Source organism: Coturnix japonica, chromosome 11 (genome assembly GCF_054131305.1).
Source record: "Coturnix japonica strain WE chromosome 11, WE-NBRP24, whole genome shotgun sequence".
NCBI classification, from domain to species: domain Eukaryota; kingdom Metazoa; phylum Chordata; class Aves; order Galliformes; family Phasianidae; genus Coturnix; species Coturnix japonica.
In genome coordinates this window covers 15,844,515-15,868,657 of record NC_140673.1, presented here as the reverse complement: position 1 = coordinate 15,868,657, position 24,143 = coordinate 15,844,515, and the positions used below count along the sequence as shown (strand labels likewise).

Below are 24,143 nucleotides of genomic sequence, written 5' to 3'. Positions count from 1 at the left end.
TTATGTATATGGAAATCATCTGTGGTCACTGGAGCCTTAAACCAGAAGAAGCTCAGGAAAGTTGGGTTTGATGTGTGGGGAAGAAAGACCAAGAGCTCATTTTCAGTGGTTGCTCTATACTGCACCTCTGGAGAGGGCTGGTTCTGCAGTGCACAGGCCTGGCTTCTTTGGAACATGGCCTTGGAACCGTTTGAATAATGTGAAATCTTTGTTTCTAAACATACTTTAGCACTGCTACTGCTGCCTGTGATAGCCACTTAATGTATTATTTAAAATCATCTTAAAATATTTTAAGTGGCTCAGAATTGACAGTTCAGTACATTTGTGCTGTAAGCTACAGCAAAAGGATTATTCCCTTACAGAGCCCCTCAAGTTTCAGCCATATTGGAAATGGGTTAATGCTAGATTTTTAGACTATTGACTATTGTTGGAAGCGGATTACTTTGCTTTTATAAAATAAAATCTGACAATTTAAAGTCTTAATATCTGCAAAAGATAATCTGACCAGATACATGAGTGTTTCCAGTCGTTAAGGTTTGTTATTTTGCCAAGATCACTCAGCTGTTTATATACTGAGTTCAATTTGCTATGTTAATGCTACACAAAATGCCAACAAAGTGATAGGTAAAGCTAGGTTAGCTTGATCAAATAAATGTTTCAATGACTTTGAAACACTAAAAGTAGAACCCTGATTCTTTTTTTTGTTGTTGTTGTTCTGTTCTTATTGCGGCCACATCTTTTGGAACTTTTAACTCCTGTTTCTGTGGCGTTGCATTACCCAGTGTAATTTCCTGCAGTTCTGATTTTCAGTGAACTTCAGCGATGATGTACTTACGTATTACAATCTGTAATGGGAGGTTAGAGATTGATGAATGCCAATTGCCTGTACAATGATGAGGGACCAGGGGTCTGAGCAGGGGGCTGGAACTGTTTATAGCTTTTTGCAAAAACTAGGATGCACTGAGCAAATTTCTAGCCCCCTATTATTCTACTGAAATTTGCATCAAATAGTCATCCCAGTCCAAAAAAAAGACCTAACTTGGGGGGAACACAAAATATTTCTCATGCATGTAGGAAAATAATTATCTGTTAATTGAAAAATTTAATCCAGTGTGAATCAGGATTAACACCCGGAGGCTTTCAGTGAGCAGCTGGCTCTCTTACTACTGGATGGTATTATGCACAAAACCACGACAGTCTCGCCGGTGCTGGATTGCCTCTATTTTTACCAAGTACAGGTAGCTCTGTACTACACTGGGATGGCACCTGATAAAGCCTGTTAGTGTAATTTTGATTTTGCTAACCAACATCTCCCCTAAAGTTTTTGTGTTAGTGTTGCTGTGCATGTATATCTGAACAGAGTTTCACTGCCGCTGTTTCTTAGCATGGAGAGAATGAACGTAGATGGTTTGCATTAGCTGTCTAGTTGTCACATGTATTTTCTTGTGCATGATTGGAAAGTAGTCCTGGGGATTTCCTGTAGGCTTTTGTCATGGAAGACCAGCTGAACTTCACAAGTAGGTCTGGGGACAGACAAGAGTTCCTTGGTAGAATTCCCTCTGCTGGTTCCTTCAGCCTATTGAGCCACAGCTCCTTTTAATCCTCTGAAAGTGAGCGGGAAAGAACCATTTTTTAAGAGAGGTGATGATTTTATTCTGAAAGGAACCAGGTCACTGCTGCCTGTCTTTGTTTTCCTAGTTGTGCCCGAGTTTGCTTTGGACTCCCAGGTACTTTCACAGAGCTGTAGGAGACAGCAAGAAGACTTTTCCAGAGGTAGCTTGAGGACTAATTTATTTGATGTTCATTGTAGCTCCTGCATTTAATTCAAAGAGCACTTTTCTACTTTCACTTATTTAAAATGGCTATGATGGAAGTTGCTGCAATGTAATTTTTTGAGGGATTGGTATTGTCAGAGCTTGCCTTTGTTCATGCTTATTTTTTCATCTCTGTGTGAGATGAAGTCTTTTTACTGAGAGCCTAATATTAGAATAAAGCTAAAGCTGTTTCTGTCAGTCTTTTTTTTTTAATATATAGGCACTGGTATTTAAGCAATGTAGACAAGAAAAATCTCCCAATTAACAATTTGCAGATTTTTGGGGAAAATAAAGCATAGTTTTGATTTGTGTATAAAGCAACCAGACTACAGAATTGAACTGAAGTTCTTAAAATGAAGATAGGGAAAAAAAAACAAAAAACAAACAAAACCACAAGATAAATGGTTTTCACAAAGAAAAAAAAATCATGATCTTATCTAGTCAGTATTTATAAATGTAATTAAAATTAATTCTGTTGTGACTTAACTACAATGGGCCACATCCAGCATGCAGATTCATTTCTGTTTTTTCAAAGGACTTGCTCAAAGTCCTATACATACGTTAAGGTCAGCAATCACGTTTATGTGTCCAGTATTAATTAAGCAAATATAGATACTAAATAGAAATATCCTAGTTTCATTTTTGGTCTTAAGATTTTATTCCTAATAAAGTCCTTTCCAACTGTTCTGATTAGAAAACATTGCTGGTTGCTATTCCCTTTTTTGGCTATTAGTTCAACTGACAATATTTTGTTTTCCAGATCGGGTTAGTTTAGACAAGAAAAACAAAGATAAGCAGGGATGTAAGCACAAGGTGCTGGAAATAACTGTATTTTTTTTCTGGTTAGTTTTGAGTATGATTGTGACTTACTGAGTACAACACTGTCCATATGTACAGGTATCTTCGTTACTTTAACAGACAATGTAATGTAGACAAGACTCTTTTGAAGAAAGTAAATAATCTCATGTTTGGGGAAAGGTTTTATAAAATAAGCAGTCTCTAGGCCTTCTTGCTTAATGGAATCAGATGATCTATATTGATCCCGCTTTCTTTTTGTTTGAATTGTGTTTTGATTGAAGGAGTGAAGTTCACATTTGTGTAGCGAAACACTTATGAGTACCACATCCATATATAAAGAGTTTCCATTAACTTTTCTTGCAAACACTGAGAGCCTGTGTTACAGTAAGATGCTACAATCCTGTATATCAAGGAAGTGCATGGTCAGAATGTAATCTAAAAGTATTAACTGCATTTGTAAGGATATAGAAAAAAATGAAGAAAAGAAATGAGAAATACGGACTAGGACTATGCTGAATATATTGGATAGTGATTTTACTATTGGGTAATTTTATTAAATATCAAACACTTAATGTCACACTAATCAATATTCTTCTACTGATGTGTTCAAAATAAAGCTAGCAAAAAAAACCAAACAAACTATCTTGAAATTAAATGCTGAGTATTAAATGCTAATGAAACTATAGCTGGTCTTTCAGCTTCATTGCTTCTAATTTTCACACGGCTGCTGCATTAGATGTTATTTAATGATCTCAGTTCCTAACTGGAGTTACCATTTTTGCTCCATTTTGGCTGGTTGGTTGGGTTGGGTTTATCTGTTTTCTTGGGCGGTGGTGGTTGGTTGTTTTGTTATTTTCTTGGTTGGTTTGGGTTTTTTGTTCATTTCTTTCTTTATTTGGTCTTTCCGGATCTCCATGAAGTGACCTGTGCATTTTTTGGAGTCTGAAAAACAGTTATTTTCTGTCTACCAGAAAAGTTACTGGAAGTTTTATGCTCTGTTTCTCTTGTTTTGTGTGCATATGGTCTTCAGTTTCTATAGCTCAGATCTGGGTTTAGAGCACATGTGTTGAGCCTGTCCTGGAACTGGAGCGTGTGTGCTTCATTCTTGTTGTATTGGCTTTACCGGTGAAAAGTCTGTCAGCTCAGAGTGATAAGCAGAGACGCTTTGTAAGACTAACACAACAGTGTTGGCTATCCTTGCTTGTAAAATCTATCTTACATATGTTAATGAGGATCAGAGTAGTTAGTAACAGTTTTAAGGATGATCACTGAGATGTACTTGCAAAGAGTCACTTAGACATGAGAGAACCTGAAGCCCCTGGCTTGGTGCTGGGCACTGCTGCTTCTATAGCATGGTGCTGGTGTCCTGATGCTTCACCCACTGTTGTCTTTGAGTGCAATGAACTTTCATCCATGTGCAGTGAAGAGACAAAAGGCCCCATGATTGTTTTATAGTGAAAAAGAAAGCCCAAGTATTTTGAGCAAGCCTTCAGTTTTGCATTAGTATTTGAGTCATGAAGTTTCTGAAGAACTAAAGTGGTGGTTCTGCTGTTGGTAAAACTTAAAACTAGAGCAGAATAGAGCTACTATTCTTAAATGTCTTTGGAAGTGTTTCTTTGTTATTACTGATACCATGAACAAATATAGCTTAAGGGTTTTTCTATTAACCTGTATTTCTTACATAGTTTTAATTGGCTATAGTGACAGAAATCCTCCATGGCCATAAATTGTCATAGCACCATTGATTCTTTCTTTCTTCCATCTCCATCCCCAAAGTATTGGTATCCACATACAGCAGTTCTGCTCCGTTTTATGAAAGCAGTGTGCTGCCCAACAGCTCCCAGAGGAGCCACATTTCAGTGGAAGAGGAAGGCTACATGCTATGTGTATATAATTTGAAAAGTGAATCAGAACATTAACTTTGCTACATAATTATGGATAATTTTTAAGCTGCTGTTCAGTTTTCATTCTTCATCAGAAGAGAATGGAGTCAATATTGAGTACGTTTTTGGTTCTGCTCTGGTTTGGTATTTAGGCCAATGAAGTACTTAATGCAGCTATTGGGCAGGGAAACAGCTTGAGAGCTGTCGGTGCCTCGGGCTGCCAGCTGCTTGGCTAATTGGCCTGAGAACAGATCGGGAACAGAGCTGAGACAACAGGTCATATGCATTCAGTACTGCTTACAACCTAAAGAAAGTTGCTTACTGGTTTAAAGTGGAAATCCAATCTATGAAATGGAAGAAAGTTTGCATGTAGGGACAGTTGATGATGGAACAGCACTTTCCAGCACACTACAGAAATGATATTATTTCAGTGATCCTAAAGAGGCAGTAATAAAATAACTTGTCAAGATAAAACAGAATATTTTGTGCCTTGAAATTATCATTGTATGGGAGCTGTTGAGTCACGGCCTGAACCTCTTATTGTGACCACCTGAGGCGAGCACTGAGTGAGTCAGCCCTGTGAGCACGGGTGAAGGCAATTCAGCTGTGTGACTGGAAGGGGTGGAGCCAGGCTCCACCTCCTCTAGACCCCATTTGAGGGCTGACTGCCAATGGGGAAGGATCTTTTTTTTTGAGATCCCTCCTTTTGGAGTTTTCTACTGTGAGCCTGGGACATGGGTAAGCATTTTGGTTTTGGTTGTCTCTTTCCACCATCATACTCTTTCTAACTCTAAATCTGTAAAATACCATCCTAACCATGCCACTCTTCTTACTGTACATCTGTTAATTGTACAATCATGCGTTATATTACTATGAAAATCTGTCTTGTATTTGAGATATCACTCGCTGAGGTGCCATTTATCTTTTTTAATAAATGCAGAAAACTAGTGTAGAACTTAGGGATGGCAGTCTTAACCCAGTTTAAGCATTTGACTCTTTGCGTAACTCTGCCTAGCTGTTTTTCTTATAAAGTCAGTTTTAAATAGAATATGATGAGAGCAATGAGATTAGAGAACATCATTTTGTCCACTGGTTTTCTGATAGAAAATAAATGGCCAAACCTGATTTTTTCTAAAAATTGATTTTGGTGGAACTGATCTAACCCTACATAGACAAGCTTGCAAAATCAAAGTTAAATTTGCATGGTTGTAATATAAGGAGATTTCTGGTAAATGAAAGGTATTTAATAAATACTTAGCATCTTCTTCCTCATGCAATAAGTTGTTAAAGAATGCATCTTGTTTTCTACCATATTTCTAAAACACTTAAGCATTGTTCATTTTCAACTGTTACAGGGTGACAGTAGAGCAAATAAGGATCTGATGTACATTTGGTTAACTGCTTTAATTTCTCTAACTCCTGTTTAATATAGTTTGCCCAAAGACTATTCTGAGCTGTGTGTTACCATTTCTAGATCTCTTCCCACACCCCTATTTACTGATGTAGATGAAATGTGTGCCATTTTAACAAGTAAGCCATGATTTCAGAATGTAGCAAAGAAGCTTCCTGACTTCATAGGAAAAACCGCTACCAGTTTTCATAACTGGAAAGAAAAACCCACCTGTTTTTACAAAATGTGCGGCTTTCTTCTTTCCATTATTAATAACAGGCTGCAGCATGATGGACCATTGGGATGGACAGTCAGGCAGATGCTTTCTCGTGTCTCATCTGCTTCTCGCTGCCTCGAGCCTCCCATGCCCCTTTGGCAGTTTGTATCCTGTGTTTCATCTCTGCCTTTGATTTTATCAAACAGGCAATTCCTGTTCTTCACCATAAAGATGAGTTTTCTTGCTAGTTGGAAGTTTAAAACCTACCTTTTTTATTTTTTTTGATAATATAACTGTGCACTTAGTATTTGTTGAAATTCTTCTTCCTTTGGTTCTTGTTTTCACCTCTCATTAATATGAAGCTTAAGATGATTGCATGCAATAGCCTTTTTGCTAACTGTGTCTAATCATGACTTCCCTGTCTTTATGCATAGCCTTTACAGTTCACTTATCACACTAATTCTTGAGTTGAGATTTCAGATATTTCAATAGAGGAAAACTTATCGTGTCAATTTTTTGCATCTTTTGGCTTTCTATGTATAAAATGTATTGCATATAAAACTGGAAGTTCTCCTTGGCACCCGGAGCCTTATCAGCAGTGCACTTCTCTGCAGTTGTCTGGATGAGATTTCATTTCTGTTTTCGACTCCAGAAAATGTTTCATTTCTGCCTTTCTAGGTGGCAGATATATCCACACAGCGCTTGGGCAGCCATGCAGCTCAGTAACATCTCCCTACCAAACCTCTTAACAGTTACTGGTACAGAGAAGAGCTGCCTCTTACTTCTTGTGGTAGCCATCTTCAGTGAGATCAAAGCCTGGTCTGTTGCCCCATCTTTCCAAAACTGGAGGTTTCCCTGCAGTGATGGGAGAGAGGTAGCAAATGAAAAAGGAAGGAGTAAAAACCATGAGTGGTGTAGTGGGGGGCAACAGATGTCATATAGAAAATTCAGAGATGCTCAATAAGCATTTTCTACAAACATTTTCATGCCAGTGTGACTTAGTTATGGGGTGTGAGAGACAAGCATATGAAGAGGTTTAAGCTTTGAAGTGTTTCAGGCAGATGGAAGTTTGTGGTTGAAGACAACTTATGTGGAATTATAGGGTAGTGGTTTTCACAGCTTAAAGCTTCTGTTTTAAAGTGATTTCATGTTGTAATTAAAGAGACATGGTGAAAGAAAACACAAGGAGCTGAGTTACGAAAAGCAAGGGAAGTAAAGGCTGGTAGCTGCTGCAGCGAAGTGTGTCATTCAGAAGAGCTGCACCATGGATACGAATATAATACAGGGGATTACACGTTATGTTTGTGGTATGGACCTTGGTCTGCGCTGCTGGCCTATACAGATTTTCTGGAATGCATTTATTAAAAGCAGTATCACAATAAGTAAATCAGGGAAGTTGCTTTGATATCTGTATAACAAAGCATATTGCAGTATATGCTTGCCTAGGTCACAGCAAAGCTGTGTCTGAATCAGCACAAAGTATTTAATATTCAGCAGCAGAAAAAAACCCCCTCTAATAGCTTTTTTTTCACAAATAGATTTTTAGCACTTGAAGCAGAGTTCAGTTACTCAGTGTCACTCTTTGTATAAAAGGTTAATTTGTAGTACGCTCACTTTGCCATAACTTGTTTTTTACATGTTTTTCCCTTGTCCAATATTTGGTGTACTTCAGTACTGAGATCACTTTTCTCTTTGATGTTTCATAAGCATCTGTGAACTTGACATCAGTAAAGTAAAGCCAGTGGAAATTTTGGAAACAGTTTATTGTAAAGCTTTGCACTTGGGGCTCATGTTAATTAGACTATCAAAAAACATCGGTTTGATCTGAATTCCAGCTCCTTTCTACAGTTAATTGACCCAATCTGTAGTGCTGGTGTTCTGCTGGTTTTGGAAAATTTATCCAGGTTGCTTGAGTTGCTTCTTTTGTTATAGTTTTTAAATAGTGGGTATGTTATAGAAACTATTTGAGATCCTTTGTGATGGAACCGTCTTGATAGCACATAGCAGATATTAAAGGTGTTGGCTTGCAGTACCTTTTACATGAGTCACAGAATATGGGATGCATTCCCCAAGCACGTTGTTTTCCAGGCTGTCAGACTAACTCACTTTTTATCTTTTGTATATTTTATAGATTTCTCACATTAAATGCGTCAGAAATACATATAACAGTGCATGTTTCCTTTACTGCTGGGGCTGCATTGCTTTTCGCAGTGTTATTTGCCTTCTAAGGCTTGAAGTTCAAAACTGTCAATCTTTATATTGAGACTTTGTATTTGTCATCCTTTACAGAAAGGGCTATTGCAAGACATGAAGTCAGAGAGATAGAACAGCGTCATACAGCAGATGGCCCCCGACAAGATGTGACACTGGATGAAGAAGATGATGTGGTTATTATTTACAATAGAGTACCTAAGACTGCCAGCACATCTTTCACAAATATTGCCTATGATCTTTGTGCGAAGAACAGATACCATGTTCTACATATCAATACAACCAAAAACAATCCTGTTATGTCTCTGCAAGATCAGGTAAGCAGCTGCAGTTGGTTGGACTGGTTTTTTTAAGCAGGTGGAAAGCATGGAAAACTTTTTTAGCTATTGTAAACATACATGATCTAATGGAATCAACTTTGTCATGTTTTCCAATGCAAATGGAGTTGAACACATTTATTTTTAGTTTTTTGTAGATAATTAAATAATAGGTTTAGATATTTGCTGTGCCGTTGGAGGTGGTAAGTACCTGTTTATAGGAGAAAAGCTAAGCTAAAAAGAAACATAGCTGTGGAAGTCTTGACCTTTGTTTTTATAGCTGTGTATGTAGTGCATTACTGCATTGTCTGCCTTTTGGCTCTTTAATAATATTTGCCTGTCATCTCCATCTGCAGTGCACGTAGTCTTAAGTGCTTGCCTCTGCGTAGTGCAGGTGCTGTGCCATCAGGGCTGCACTGCTTTTCTGATCAGGTCTGGTCAGGTCTCACAGGTGACAAAACACAAGAAGGAAGATGTGGCTGTGAAAAGACACTGTAAATGGGTCACTTCATACTCGCTTTGAGCTCTAATCTAAACTTGCGACAGTCTCAGGTTGGAATTGATCATAGCTACTGCTGCTATGGATTATGAGTAATTAAAAATGATTATGATGGAAGGGATGAATGCTGTGTTTATCTTGAACATGGGGTGGGGAGTTTGTTTGTTTGTTTGTTTTTTATATTTTAAAATATTTCCTTGCTCATCATGACTGCACATGCAGGGAAACTAAGTCAAAGGTCTGAAATATCACTATCCTTGTCCCTGTCCATAAAGCAGATGTTGCCAAACACTCAGTATGTGTTGGCCATCATGTGCTGATAGCCTTAAGTAGATATGCAGTGGCAGCAGGAGCTGTTCTGCATTGCAGCATGTCAGCACTGAAGCTTCCAGCTCCTTTAAGTGCATGCCTACAGGCTGGAGTACTTGGAACAGCTGCTGTAGTCTGGAGGAGGGGGGAAGCAGATGGCAATGGGCCCTCCACTCTGTTCCATATGGGGGAGAAAGAGTGAAGTCGGGATATGAGCACAGGAGCACAGACTGTGGTTGGGGTAAGAATGGGCACCTGTTTTGTGGTGGTGGGATTGTGTCACTGTTGGGTTCTTGCTGTTGTGAATTATTTTTCCTCAAGTATGCAGGTGATATTGTGATTAAATCTGGCAGTCATCACTCCCACTGTGTAGAGCAAGTGCTTAAGACCTGTGCCCCAAGTGCAGAGTTCATATACTATGTTCATCGGTACCACTGGGTTGAGTTATTAGGTGTGTGTGCCGGTAGTGAAATATGTAGACCCAGCAGAAGGGCAGAACTGTATTTAATGGTGATACTGTTTGTTAAAACAAGTATCTCCTAGAGCAAGGTGAAGACTATTTTAGGCTGACATAAATAAATGAGTAAAATAGTAAACCTTCTGGTATATGGTATTTCTGCAGTGCTTTTTCCAAACTATTCTAGTTCTGTTACAGATTTAAAGTTCTTTGCCCATATGTGGAACCTTTACTGCTTAAATGCAATCTGGGATAAATGACTACTTAAAATTCACTCCAAATATAAACTGTATCTGCTTTGTGGTAGTCTCCCAAAAGTCCCTAACACATCCATTTTAGTTTCAGGTGGAACTTTTCCCAGCAGTGCTCCTTTCTTGCGGCTTGTCTGAAAGCCAGATCCTGGGATCTGCCCCTTTTACCATAGGCTGGGCTTTTCCTTTGCAGCAAGCTCAGCGCCATGTTTGCATTGCTGACCTGCATTCAATAAAACAAAGTAATTGGAATTTTTTGCTTGCATGTTTCAGTACTGATAGCTTTTGTCCGTAACAAGTTTTTTTATGGTTAACTGGGTGTCATGACAGCCACACAAAGTTCTGCTTCTTTGTTACATGGTGAAAGTGTCATCTAATAGATTTAAAATGAAATTACTTTTCTGTTTTGCAGCATGTATTGTTGATATATTATCAGAAAAGTATGGGGACACACTTTTTTTTGGTGCTGTAGTTGTGAACGTACAAAAAACATGGTAGAATTATCCCACATTCCACTAATTCAACATGCTGCTCATAGTTCTCCAGGATTTTGTCTCCTGCAGCTTCTTCCCAATTTTCTCAACAGGGCAAGCTGGAAACACACAATCTTACTTCCTGATGTATTCTAAAATGGTGGCCTCTCAGAAGGTAGCGCATTTGTACTGATTATAGTAATACGTATTTCCTTTAGTGGTGACGGTTTCAACGACTGTCAGAAGTGGAACAAAAAGTCAGTCTGTTAGAAGTGGAAATACTGTGCTGTGAAATATCAGGTGCTGAGCATCTAAGAATGGGCTGGTGCACACCACTGACTACTGCTGTACATGTGCCAGGTGTAGTTTTTTCCTTCTTAGGAAGAGCTATTTGTGTCAGAGAGGTATCCTGTTTTTTTACTATGGCCGGGTTGTTCAGCTCCTGTCTTCAGCATCTCATAGAACTGCTCCTCAGCTGCCCTTGCCTTGATCTTGTCGTTTTTCATGGCATTCAGCCAAAGCTGTGCTGCTGGCATCTCTCTAGCGTTCCTGACCCTCTGCTTCAGAGGTAACTACAAGTAGCTTAGCTCTCCAAGCTATAACAACCAGTGCCTTCCCAGAAGGATTCCAGTTCACCAATCCTGTCGTTTCTGGTCTTGAAATCTAAATCAGGTTCCTTGTAGTATCCAAAGATCCACGTGACACCAGGCCATAGGTAAGGTGTTCAGGGTGGGTGTGTGCGTCAGTCTATAGATAGGATCAACTGATGGAAACAATTGGTGGGCAGAGGTGATGGTTTACAACAGCGCTTTGGACTGACTGCAGATTTCATTTGGCTTTTTGCTCAGACCAAGTGTGCTGTTTTTTTTTGTTGGTTGTTTTTCTTTCTCAGTGGGACTTGCTTTGAATTCTTATCATCCTGGAAACTGAATGCATTTAACTTACCTTTCAGGGCATCTTACGCCCCCAGAGTACTTTTGATCTGGCTTTTTAATTCAGTGAAGCTCAGCCGATTTCTCACTTACTAAAAGCTGTGAAGCAACTTTGTAGCTGATTTTACAAAAGCTCCATGAAACAGCTTCACAGGAATTCCACTCACATCTATCTGAACTTTAAAGTAACCTCCAATTTTATTCAGTTGGGCTCAGTCTCTTGAAAGCTGCAGTATCTGCTGAGCCCTGAAAAGGAAAATAAAATTTGTCATATTTAACAGCAAGAATCAGCAAGCTGTATTTATCTCTTCCCTAAAAATGTGTGAATCTAGACTCGTTAGGCTGTGGCCTGGAACAGTTCTGACTTCTGGAAGGCTGCAAAGTATGGGAAAGGGAAAACGCTCCAGGCTACGTATAGGTGTTGAAAACTTGCATTCCCAGGGGCACTGTGTGTTGCTCATCTGTATCTTAAGGCAGATGTAAATGCCACATAAAACCTTCCTAGCTTTACTGTTAGCTGTGCTGGCATTAGTGCTCAAGCTAATAAAAGGCTAGAACATCCGCTTGGGTCTCTTGTTATACTACAGAAATTGTAATTTCTTCTGCAATAACCCTGCTCTGTGATCATAAAAAAGTATTTCCTTAACAAAGACATCCTAAGGCAAATGTGTTTTGTTTTTTAAAGAAGGTTTACTGGCACATATAAGGTAACATACCAGATGGTAGGATGAAGGTCTAAGACACAAGTGACCCTTGGGAGTTTGCAGTTAACATTTTCCTGTGCCTGGTACGAACTGAAACCTATCCTGTGTGTCAGAAAACTTGCTCATGGAAGCATAATTAAAATGAGTGCTATTATTTGCATGACAGATTATACAAAATCCATAATATAACTGATTATTGTGTGGAGTTGTAGCAACTAACTGATATTTTGGGGACTGGGGACTCGGGGGGGGGGGGGAGGGAGGGAGAGGATAATGTGTACTTTCCATTGAAAAAGCTTCTTGAGGCTCTCCATTAAAAATATCGTCTTTAGTCTTAGAAAGGTGTCATCAATGAAAGCAGGGTTTGTTTCAATAGCAGCACAGGGTGTTCACGTGAATTCAGGCTGGCTTAGCTGGTTATCATACGTGCTGCAGACAAAACAAGGCAGAAAGTCAGTGCCATTTATGAAACAACACTGTATAATGTTGTGCAGTGCTCTTCAGATAGATTTACCGCTGTTTTTCATGTGCAGTATATGGTTTAAATTGTGAAATGCCACAGACTGTGAAACTTGTGCACTGCGAAGTGTGCAGTGTGTTATTAGAAACTGATATCCATTTGTTCAGGGTGCTGTTACTTGGGGATCTGAATACAGACCAGACAATTCCAGGAAAGATCTACTTGCATTTATGCTTACAGCCAACACAATTCTGCATTCCTTTCAAATTTCAAATAAGAGAGACTGACAAACATTTGTTGGCATTGTTAATTTTGTTACAGTATTTATTGAATTGCTCTTCTGCTGGCTGTATGCTGCTTTTGCTAAGTTTCAGGTCATCAAGTTGGGATTACCTACAATGAGTCATAGTTCTGCTTGCAGATGAGTTGAACTTTGGCACAAATTATTTCATAATATTCAAAGTTTGTTTATTAGGCTTTTCTTCCAATGCATTGCAAGCTTTTACTTAAAATAACAAGGTGCCCCAACTGTGTTTGGTGTTGCTTAATGTGTTCCAGCTGCACATAAATTCTGCTGTCTGCTCTTACAGGTTCGATTTGTGAAGAACGTGACTTCCTGGAAGGAAATGAAACCGGGATTTTACCACGGACATGTATCTTATTTGGACTTTGCAAAGTATGTTGCTGCTAATTTGTCTGTGGAATAGTGCGGCCGTTTGGCTCCGCCTGGGATATTGCTGCCCTCTAGCGATGGAAATCGTACAAGTGCTCAATTTCCCAGGATGAGCGGTAGTTAGTTGGGATGTTCTCAGGTGCCTCGTCTTTCTCACGTATCCCGGGAGCTTACCGACTCATTTCATCAAGTTTCTACTTTGTTCCACAGTAAATCAAAATTAGCTTAGGTAGATGTCTGAGGGGAAAAAAATAGCTTTGATGATAGAGAAATCAGTATGACTACAGACACTGCCTTAAGCTCATATTCAATAAGCAGAGCCGTACAGATTCAGCCCTGGTAGCGGGTGGGCTCAGAGTTGTCTCTCTGCTGCCAAGAGTTTGCAGCTTTTCCAGCTGGAGCCCGGCCAGGAGGGCCCTTCCTCACTGCAGAGTGTGTGTTGGCAGGGCAGCAGCAGGAGGCAGGAGTTCAGTACCAATTGTCTGTCTACTTGTTATTGACAAATATATAACTGCTAGATTAACGGAGGTATTTCTAGAGTCGAGATAGCTGTACAAATGCTGAGTGTCTGTTGTGCAGAAATGTTTCCATTTTGTTTCATTAAATAAATTTTAAAAAGGATCACTGAGAACTGAAATTGAATGGACTTTCACATCCATGTCCTACCCTGGGGGTGGGAGGATCGAGCACTAAGCTTCCTCTTGCCAGCATCTGCTCTGTAGATAGATTTCTGTTGTGTTGTAGAGGCTGACTCCTAAGAAGTTTTGATTACTCCTTTAAAAGACATTATTTTTCCTCTTCTACTTTAGATTTGGTGTTAAAAAGAAACCCATTTACATAAACGTCATAAGAGATCCCATAGAACGACTAGTTTCTTATTATTACTTTCTGCGCTTCGGAGACGATTACAGACCAGGACTACGAAGGAGAAAACAAGGGGATAAGAAGGTAAAGTACACGTTGTTACACACGGTGTTCTGACCTAAGACAACATAAAGCAATGTAGGAAATATCAGCTGATCACGGCTCCTGTCGCAGCCCATGACCGCCGCGCTGCTCCCCCGTCCCCGGGCCTTTGGCGCCCCCTCCTGGCACTATATTTGTTCTACCTTTAGCCTTCCCCATCTGTACCACACCATCCGCGTGTGCAGGAGTTCTTAACTTCCTTTTTGTACCTCTGCACTTGGAAAGTTATAGTTTGCTCGGCTCCAAGAACAGAGGCTGTAAAGTATTACTTAAAGTTTCTGGATGGAGCAGTCGAGGTATGTATGGAGGAGGAAGTGAAGAAGGGAGCTTCTGTATCATCCCAGTTAAAAAACTATTTGCTTTCTCTTACACATTCTAACTATAAAATATCCTCTAGGTATAAGTGAGGAAGCTATTCTTTTGACTGGGGCCGGTTCATATTTATTATGTACATTTTTGAGTCAGGAGATGCATTTAAACAATTTAATTTTTAGGTAACATTGATGCTATAAATTTATAATGGTGAATCAGGCCAGAATTTCTCTGGAGGACTCTTGTAGTGAATGCATACAAATGTCCTGTTTTCCCAGTCAAACTGTGTCTTCATCTGTGATGTGTGACACGTTTCAGCTGTTTGATACTCTGAGCACAGTGCAGAACAAGATACCACAGGTTAATCTCTGTTTTGCATGGTATCCTTACATTTTTCGCATGACTTCGAGATCTTTACCTCAAAAGAAAAGCAAAGGACACTGTTCTTGTTCTGAGATGGAAGAATTAAATAAATGCAGTTTTACTTTCCTGGTTTGAATAGTAATTTGTAATTGCACAGAAAAAAAAATAAAAACTATGTGACCACTTACTTGTTATTAAGTTAAACAATCATCAGGTAAATAGCTCACATCTTGATTAATAATATTGTGTGATGTTATTTTTTATGCTGACTGAATGAAGTACTCAGACATTCTTTACAGTGCTAACGGAGTTTTTATTGTAGCTGCGTTACTGTGATTGGAACTCTGTGTTGCTTCAGCTGCCTGCCCACGTACAGCGCTCTTGTTTGGAATGTTCAGTTACCCAGCGAACAACTTTCCTTCACTTCTGATTAGTTCTTTGTCATAATGTTTAAAATGTAATCAACCATACTTTAATATAAAGCACAAATGGCGCAGTGTTCTGTGCTCTGAAGATCCAGCTGTTCCAGTATCACACATGTCCTGGTGATATTTGACACTGTACTTGTAATAAATTCTCTCGCAATGGAAAAATGGCAATACCAGCACTTGATGCCTGTTTTTGCTTGTTTTGGTATACAGCCTGTGTGAGAGGCACAAGTAACATTCAATTTATAAAAGGTTTCCCAAATACTATTTTAATTTTGTCCTCCCAGTAAAATGCTGTATGAGCAAAACTTGAAAATATTAGTTTGCTTTTTCTTTTGCATATCTTGTGTTTTTTCAATCCCCAATACATCTAGCAACTAACAAGGCTGAGAGGCTTGATACTCACTAAGCTCTGTGTTGTCTCTGTTTCAGACCTTTGATGAATGTGTGGCAGCTGGAGGTTCAGACTGTGCTCCAGAGAAACTTTGGCTTCAAATTCCATTCTTCTGTGGCCACAGCTCTGAGTGCTGGTAGGGAGATAAATATGGCTTAAGTTAGTTGTGTTTGTCATCACTCAAAAACAATTTTAACAAGTCTGAATGTGTAGCACAGTTGTTGGGGAAAGCATGAAGGACTGGATGGAGTTTAGCACACAAGGTCCTTTACTGATGTATTTTCTTCCGAAGGCACTTTAAAAAGCGTTTTACTGAAGCAGTACTGAATGCAGTACTTAAAGCAGTACATTAGAATACCGTGCACTGGAGAAAAACAATTGATTTCATTTTTTTAAACAATTATTTTTTTTTAGATGTGGGGTCTTTAAATTTTTCAGTTCTATCAGGCTACGGTACCTGTCTTTCTGAATGTGGATACTTAGTTTCCAGCTCCCAAAGTCTTTGTGGAGATGAAGTATTTGAGTTCTGGATAAACTTATCTGCTTAAACCTCTACCAGGCATCCTGTAGTCAATGTTACACAGCAAAGACTGAAAGAAAAGCAAATAGCATCCATCTGTCAATGCAGATGTTTTATAACAATGGCCCAGACTTTAAAGAACTGTTTAGCGAACCAAAATTAGAAAGTTGCTTTCTCATGTGAAATAGTTGCATTTAGAACTATGTAATGGAGAAAATAGTAATATATGAAAAAACAAAACCAACATGAAAGTGATTTGGAGGATTCTGAGTGAAAACAAGGAGAATTATTTATCTATCACAGGTACTATTCATCCAAATGGAATGAATTTAGTAGAAGCAAAGCAAGTGGGAAATTATTCCTCAGTGCCTGTTGGTCAGACAGGTGGACAAGCAGGGAAAGAAAGAAGGAAGTCTGAGCCTGTATTTTTCACCCCGGAAAGGTGAAAGTGTTAGTTCAGTTTCTCTTTGTTGCTCAATAGAGAAGTCTTCCCCTTAACTACAGTGACTTTCTAGTGCACAATTAAGCTTATAGAATGTGAGAGGGAAGGTGGATTCTTACCAGAATGGTTTGTGGTATCTAATATGAAAGTGAAGAAAATGCAAACCCACTAAAAATTGCAGTAAGAGAGACAGTAACCACATACCATACATTGTGAGACTTTAGATGTAAGCACAGATAATAGAAATGGGGAAAGGAAGTATAGGTAGAAATAGTTATATCTTGCCTGTTTTTATACAAATGTCCTGTTATAAAGTAAACGTCATCTAGGGAACAAGGATTGTTGGCTTACAGCAGAACTTGTTATAATTGTGCTCTGCCATTTTAGGAATGTGGGAAGCAGATGGGCTTTGGAACAAGCCAAGTACAACCTGATTAATGAATACTTCCTCGTGGGAGTTACTGAAGAGCTTGAAGATTTCATCATGTTATTGGAGGCAGCTTTGCCCCGGTTCTTCAGGGGTGCCACAGAACTGTACAGGACAGGTATTTAAATGGTTGATTTCTACATCCCTTTCATCCTCTTATCACTGTTGAAAATGTGAATTATTTAAATCAACATGAATAGTTTTAAAAGTCCATGAAGTTTGCCAGTTGAATGATGTTCCACAGAAGAGAGGAACTCTGTAACGAAAACTGTCTTATACAATTTGTAACACTGAGATTGGGGTAAAAGCACTTGCATTAAGCGTGCCACGTTTGCAAATCACAGACACTCAAATTACATACTTAGGAAATTGGGACAGGTGTTTGTCAGAACACTTCTGAAGGGTCTCGCTAGGGTTTCAGTTATGTGAAGTGGTTGGTAGTGGAAGGTTTTTGTTTCCTAGGAAGCCCTGTTGAAGTTCTGTTCTTGGTTCAACCTAGTTAACAGTGCAAGATGAGTTTTGTTCTAGATGGGTTTTCATTTCAGAAACAGCAACAACAAAAACGCACCTGTGTTCAGAATGAAAATTCAGATCTTCAAGTAACGAAGTGGAAGGAAAATGAATTTTAAACACAAAACCAGATGTTTTTTCTTCAAGTGGTTTCCTTAAATTTGCTTCATTGCAGCAATTTCAAAAACTGAAGTAATTTCTCTTTAGCTCAAGTATTTTTAAATCAGTCACTGATAATGCAGAAGAAGTTTTGAAGGCTGCCTCTGGATAATTTAGTTAATGCTAGGACACAGAGAGCAAAGCAATATCACATAAACTGTGGAAAGTTAACATGAAAAATTCTATACATCGTATTCAGAAACAATAAGTTTTGTGGAGAACCCTGAATGCTGCTATACAGGGTGTATCATAGGATTTCTGCTTCAGACTGAATATCCATACAGCTCATAAATACTTTAAGCTGGTTTCTGGAGGCAGCCATTAGCTCACATCAGCAGAAATGTGTAAGAATAGGACAAGGATATGGCAGTCATCGCTATTGGTTATCATCAGTTCCCAGCAGTGAGCGAAATGCATGTTGGAGGGTAGCTTTTGTTCTTTGGAGAGTTTTTCTTCCATCATCTGGATTTTACAAAGTGCTCAGAAACTCGCCACAACTCTCTGACAAGAATCTTGGGGGCGGGGGAAAGTGCTGAAGAATTCTGACCAGAGTCCTTTCTTCTGCTGAAACTTTTTCATGTCTTTGATTGGCTTTGTGACTTTTCTCTGCACCTTTTGCCAGCACACAGACTGCTGTCCTTCGCACAGTATTTGCAGCTCAGGTTCTCTGTGAATTCTTCTTCCTACATGAAAGCATTCTCAGTGCAAGATTGTTTTGTTTCCCCAAACCATTGGATTAATTGGGATATGAAGGTCCAAGTGCTCCTATTGTAATGAGATGTTATATAGATAGCAGTTCACTTTCTGGGAGCTGGCCATGCAACTTATGTAGTATTGGCAAATGTAATATAATTGAATTTAATATAAAGCAACAGATAGTTCTTCTTAAGGAAAGTACTGTCATCACTTTTGTCATCTTTCCCTAATGAGAGAAGTATCTGGCTCTGCAGTTTGTAAAACTCTTAACATTTGATACCAGATTAACATCTAAATAATTAATTCTGTAGGACTAATCTTGCTCCAAGTACATTATGTGAAGTAATCCTGTTCCTTGAATGAAATGTTCATTCGCTGGGTGTATTAGGCTAAGAAGAAAGAATTGTAAGAACCGTTTCAAAATTCATTAACATTTAGTGAGAGACTGCAATGTTCCAGTCCCTCATATTGCATTAATAAACTCCGGATTAAGTTGTGTCACTTCTAGGACAGTTTATCGGCACACTGAGAGCGTACAACTCTGTAAACAAAAGGGCTGTTTACATTTTTTCATCACGTGAACTTTAAAGTGAAGTTATTGCTTTCATTTTGCGTTTAGGAAAGAAGTCTCATCTTAGGAAAACAACTGAGAAAAAACTTCCCACAAAAGAAACTATTGCCAAGCTACAGCAGTCTGAAATCTGGAAAATGGAGAATGAGTTCTATGAATTTGCACTGGAGCAGTTTCAGTTTGTCAGAGCACATGCAGTTCGGGAAAAAGATGGAGAATTGTATATCCTGGCTCAAAACTTTTTCTATGAAAAGATTTACCCTAAATCAAACTAAGAACGCGATACTTTTAGATATACGGACCTAAATCTTTGGTCACATCGTCATCTTAGCCCTCAGCCGTGGAAACTAGATCGCTTGTTAGACCTCCAAGATGTTTCTCTATAGGTCCGAGAAGAGTGGGCTGTGGATCACCTCCAGGGCAATGGATACTGACTGACTGTGTTGGTAATCCAGAAGCAAAAGCTTCACCTCTTTTATCTAACTAATACTTTCAGTGGGAGTTAATACCCTTTACCTGAGGAAATCTTCACTTTAATTTGGAGCGATTAACACACAGCAGCTCTAGTTGAAAACATAAAGGAAAAAAAAAAATGCTTCTGTTAATGCTCTTTTTTAATTTTCAGAGCAGTTTATTTTCATTTATACTTCTGTGAAGAGGAAGTCATTTTTCCCAGCTTTCAACATGGAAATCTTGGTTGTATACTATATGAGTAGTGTTAATAACCGGTTGACATCTGTGCTTTGTTTTTGTGAATCACGTCACACAGTATGGATTGGGATAGTTAATCATGTTCTGCTGAGAAATGCTGCTGCCGCTGGAATTGCCCATATTTATATTTGTGGTTTTATTAAAAAAAAATTATGACTAATCGTTAGTGTTAAAACATCATTTCCACACTGACATTGTAAAAAGTGAAAGAATCAGAGCAGTGGGGTTTTGTTTGTTGTTGTTTTTTATACCCACCACCAAGCGGTGGACTGAGGTTGGGAAAACCACAAGGAAAGTTGGTTTTGTCTGCAGTTATAGTCAATACTTACACAGTGGTATAAAAATAGCAAAATCGGTATCAAGTTTCTCCATGGATTCTTTGTAATTATTGTAAGCTGAGGTATTGGTGAATCCATATTATGACTCCATTAGTGAGCTGTGGTATGGTTAGGGTTTTCCTACTACTTCAATACTTTTACCTGTAGAATATTTTTACTAAGGTGCTTTATAATGTGTTTTAAAGCATTGCATTTACAAAAGGAGTAAAATGCTGTAAATACTGCTTATTTTATGTATTTGGACCAAAAGGTTTAAAGTAACTAGTTTGAAGTGGGGTTTTTTTGTTTGTTTGGGGTTTTTTTTGGTTGTTTTTTTTTTGTTTTTTTTTTTTTTTTGCACCAGTTCTGTTATGTGTAAAGTAAAAAGGCATCGCATATACTTCCTGGTTGAGTCAACTGTTGAATATTGCAGAAATGCACTTCAGTGACCTCTATGACTTTAAAACTAGAATGTTGTCCAGGGATTCTCTTTACGGAAATGTAGCTTTCATCCTTTTGTTATATTAAGAGGAAAAGAAGCAAAATGTGATGTGTAGTCTGGTGGAGAGAGATGCAGTGAACTTGACATAATTGTATTTATGTAACTGCCTTATGTGACTATTGTAAATTTGTGAGTTGCCGTTATTAACAATGTGAAACACCTGGTAGATCAAGTAAATTGAAATTTGAGAACAGATGTTTGGGGCCACTGCATTATAGCAAACAGCAGTGGAGGACTATAAGAATTTGTTTCCTATTGGATTTTCTGAAATACGAGTATTTACACATCTTACACCTGCCTTTTCTTAAAGTGCTTTTCATGGAGTTTGATAGGAGAGAAGGCACAGAGGAGACAAAGTTAGGAGTAAAAAAAAAAGGAAAAGGAGGGGGCTGGAATTGTGGAAGTTTTAATTCCTAAGGGATGATGCTGAAGGCTTAGTTTAAAATTACCAAGTGGAGTTTCTTTAGCCAGCTTGTTCTTGTAATGAAAACAAAGGAAATGGAAAATGGTCTGTGAACTGGGTGTCTGCAGCCAAAAGCAACAGTCCAATTACAGAGAGGATAATGAGAGACTGTCAAGTCCGTCTTGTGTTTTCTTTGTTTTCTTGCATTTTCTTTTTGAATTTCAAAAATACACCTCATTGTTCCTCCCAGATAATCAGGGAAGTTCCTTCTGGTAGCTTTACCGTTGATACAGTGTGAACCCCGTATAAGATTTCCTGTTCCAGTTCTTTTCTACTGACGTCATTAATAATACCAACATGCTTGGGAATGTGCTCACACATGGAAACGTGTTTCCTAGCTACAGGAAGGAGCTGAGGAGTCAAAGTTTGTAATAAAATTAAAGGAATATTTATAATCCCCATGAAGATTATCTACTAAGTGATAGTTCTATTTTAGATGTAATGACTAAATTGTTTTCCTTCATTATAATTTGGATTTCTTTACCTTCTTGTGTTCAGAATTTTTCAGAAGAGCACCCTTTTAAGAGAACAGGAGCGTTTATTAAGTGAAAATATACAACATTCACCGAAGTAATGAAGATGGTATTTGTACAAATACTTCTGTATTGACAAGAAAACAGTAGGCAAAGCCTATTCAATCTATGGAAATCTATTTCATAAGCAATTTTAAGGTGTTTTTTTCTCTTGTTCACCCCAGGATTTAAGGTTTTGGAAAGGAGTCTTCAGTAACAGCAGAAAAATGCATTTTATTTTGTACTTTAAAGAGCAATATATATTTTTCATAGTAAGAGATTTGATTTACTTCCTATTCTTTGCTGTGAACTGACAGGTTGGAGGAAAATGAGCTTAAGTATTTTTTAAAAAGAAATGGTAGCTACAAATGTACAATGTAATCGTTTTAGTTGTGTTCTGAATGCATCGCTGTCTGTGGAACACTGAAAGGAGGCAGATAGGCTGCTTCTGTGTCTAGTGCTGCCACCTTGTCAACCACGGACTTTTTTGGACTCTTTTGAAATAAGAACTGCCCAACTTTGATTTCCTAAAAGCAGAGAGATTAGGAAAACGAGCTTTAAGCTGTATGAATAACCTGCTGTCTGTTGGTATTAAAAATATTTTGCAGTATATGAACGGAGTTTATCTTGTGCATTTCCCCTTAACAAGTTAACATGTAAAGCAGCAATACATAGACTTCTGCTTTGCAGGTTCAGTAGACTTACTATGCAGCCTCCTGAATGCAGATCTCTTAACTGAAGTCACTGTAGACTCTGCACAGCAGAGTGAGATTTGATTTTTTTTTTGCTGGGCTGAGTTCATTAGAAAGGTGAAACTGTAATCCTCAAAATTACAGTTGAGAGTAGATCCTGTTACACTGTTATGTACTTCTCATACAAAACAAACATTCAGATTCTGTGCAGAATTCTAGCCCTGTTGAAACTCATGGTTGTCAGTATATGGCACTTGGTTCAGCTGTGCCAACAACTACATAGCCATAACTCCAGCATGCCTGGAGCACTTGACGTATACTGGGCAGTGCTGATTGGAGGGCAACAGTGTTCTTTGCTCCTTCCCATAACGATTCTGCATCCATGCAACAAGAATTTCATTCCTGTGTTCCTGTGCATCTATGAACAGGCACAGTTCTAGGGTATAGGATGTCCTATGTTTATACATTCCAGTTCATTCTGGATTTGCTTTCTTACAGTCTTTAATGGAATGATCATAGCTTCATTTTCAAACAGGCACAGAAAATGATTGCTATACAATATGAGAAAGGAAGAAGCAGTCCATCCAGGCTGTTTGAAATGCCTTTTCTCTGGGTACTTAACTTTTCTGAAGATACGTGGCTATTTTTGTGTTCCAGGAATGCACGTTTCCTTGTTCATGTTCTCAGAGCAGTCCTATTTTAATATCAGGGAGAATTCAGTTGTTTTCTGTTATAATTCTGTTAACATTTCCCATTAAGATTACCTAGTGTTGCTAAATGAGTGTGTGACAAGAGTTATTATGGATGATGCTGACTGAACTGTGCTGCTTTGCAGTCGGTGGAAAAGCCTGATTCAGATGCACTGCCAATTTAGCTCTTCGAAATTAGAGCTTATTTTATGACTACTAGAGATAAGGAAACTGTAGCGCTACTGAGTTGCATGGCTGCATCCTTTACTTTGAGCCTATGCAACTAGGTAGCCTCTGCAGCAGTATTTATAGGAAGAGCCCTCTTCGTGAAGACTTTTCTGGAGCATAATTATACATGTTTATACCCTTGTACTGTCTTGTATCCACATCAGCAGCTTTCTGTAGCTTCTGTTAAAAAGAAAAAAGAAAAAGACAGGTTTGTGAGCATTTCTGAAGTAGTACTGAATGTAATTTTGAAAAACATGGATTGTTCTTCATGACTCTTTTCTTTTTAAATACACACACAGCTAAATAGTGCCTTTTTTCCTCACGATCCATGTTGAAGATGCTCGCTCCCTCTCACTCTCAGTAAATTGGTTTGTTTGTGCAATACTATTCCAACTTGAAACCATTTTGTCACAGCTGTTTGAGAAATAATCTCCATTTTTCCTTATTATGCTGCCAGCTTTCTGTTGTTGAAGTGTTTCAGTTGATTACCTAATGCAAATGCTCTAAAATAAAACGCCCAGTGGGAAGGGGAAAAAAAAAAGAAGTCTGGTGTCCTGTCTTAATATTTGTACGTTACATTCGCAAGAAATGTTCTTTTTCTGGAGCCCATCGTCATGCAGCATTGTGAACTTCTTTTGCAGCTATTGTGACTGTGGAGGAGAGGAGTGAGCTGCAGTGTGGCTCATCTGTAATCATTTCATATAGCTATAACCAAATACATTTATAAGTAAACCTTTAGAATTTTCATTGAGCTTTCTGGCTAGAAATATAGCTTTCCAGAGGGCATACATTGTGCGGGAAGCGTCGATGGAAAGTTGTTTAATATTAAAACCAAACAGAAAATTGGCATTAA

At 38.5% G+C, this 24,143-nt stretch overlaps 1 protein-coding gene across 3 annotated transcripts in view; it reads left to right on the top strand.

Moving 5' to 3' along the window:
• Nucleotides 1-23,831, top strand: part of HS2ST1 (heparan sulfate 2-O-sulfotransferase 1) — a 68,602-nt gene extending 44,771 nt beyond the window's left edge. For all 3 annotated transcript variants that reach the window (XM_015870193.3, XM_015870192.3, XM_015870191.3), the window contains 6 exons: nt 8,392-8,630; nt 13,306-13,391; nt 14,198-14,336; nt 15,890-15,987; nt 17,201-17,358; nt 19,225-23,831. In XM_015870193.3, the coding sequence (XP_015725679.1) occupies nt 8,392-8,630; nt 13,306-13,391; nt 14,198-14,336; nt 15,890-15,987; nt 17,201-17,358; nt 19,225-19,451 (947 nt within the window). In that variant the 3' untranslated portion in view covers nt 19,452-23,831. The remainder of the gene's footprint in view (nt 1-8,391; nt 8,631-13,305; nt 13,392-14,197; nt 14,337-15,889; nt 15,988-17,200; nt 17,359-19,224) is intronic.
• Nucleotides 23,832-24,143: the final 312 nt, after the last annotated feature.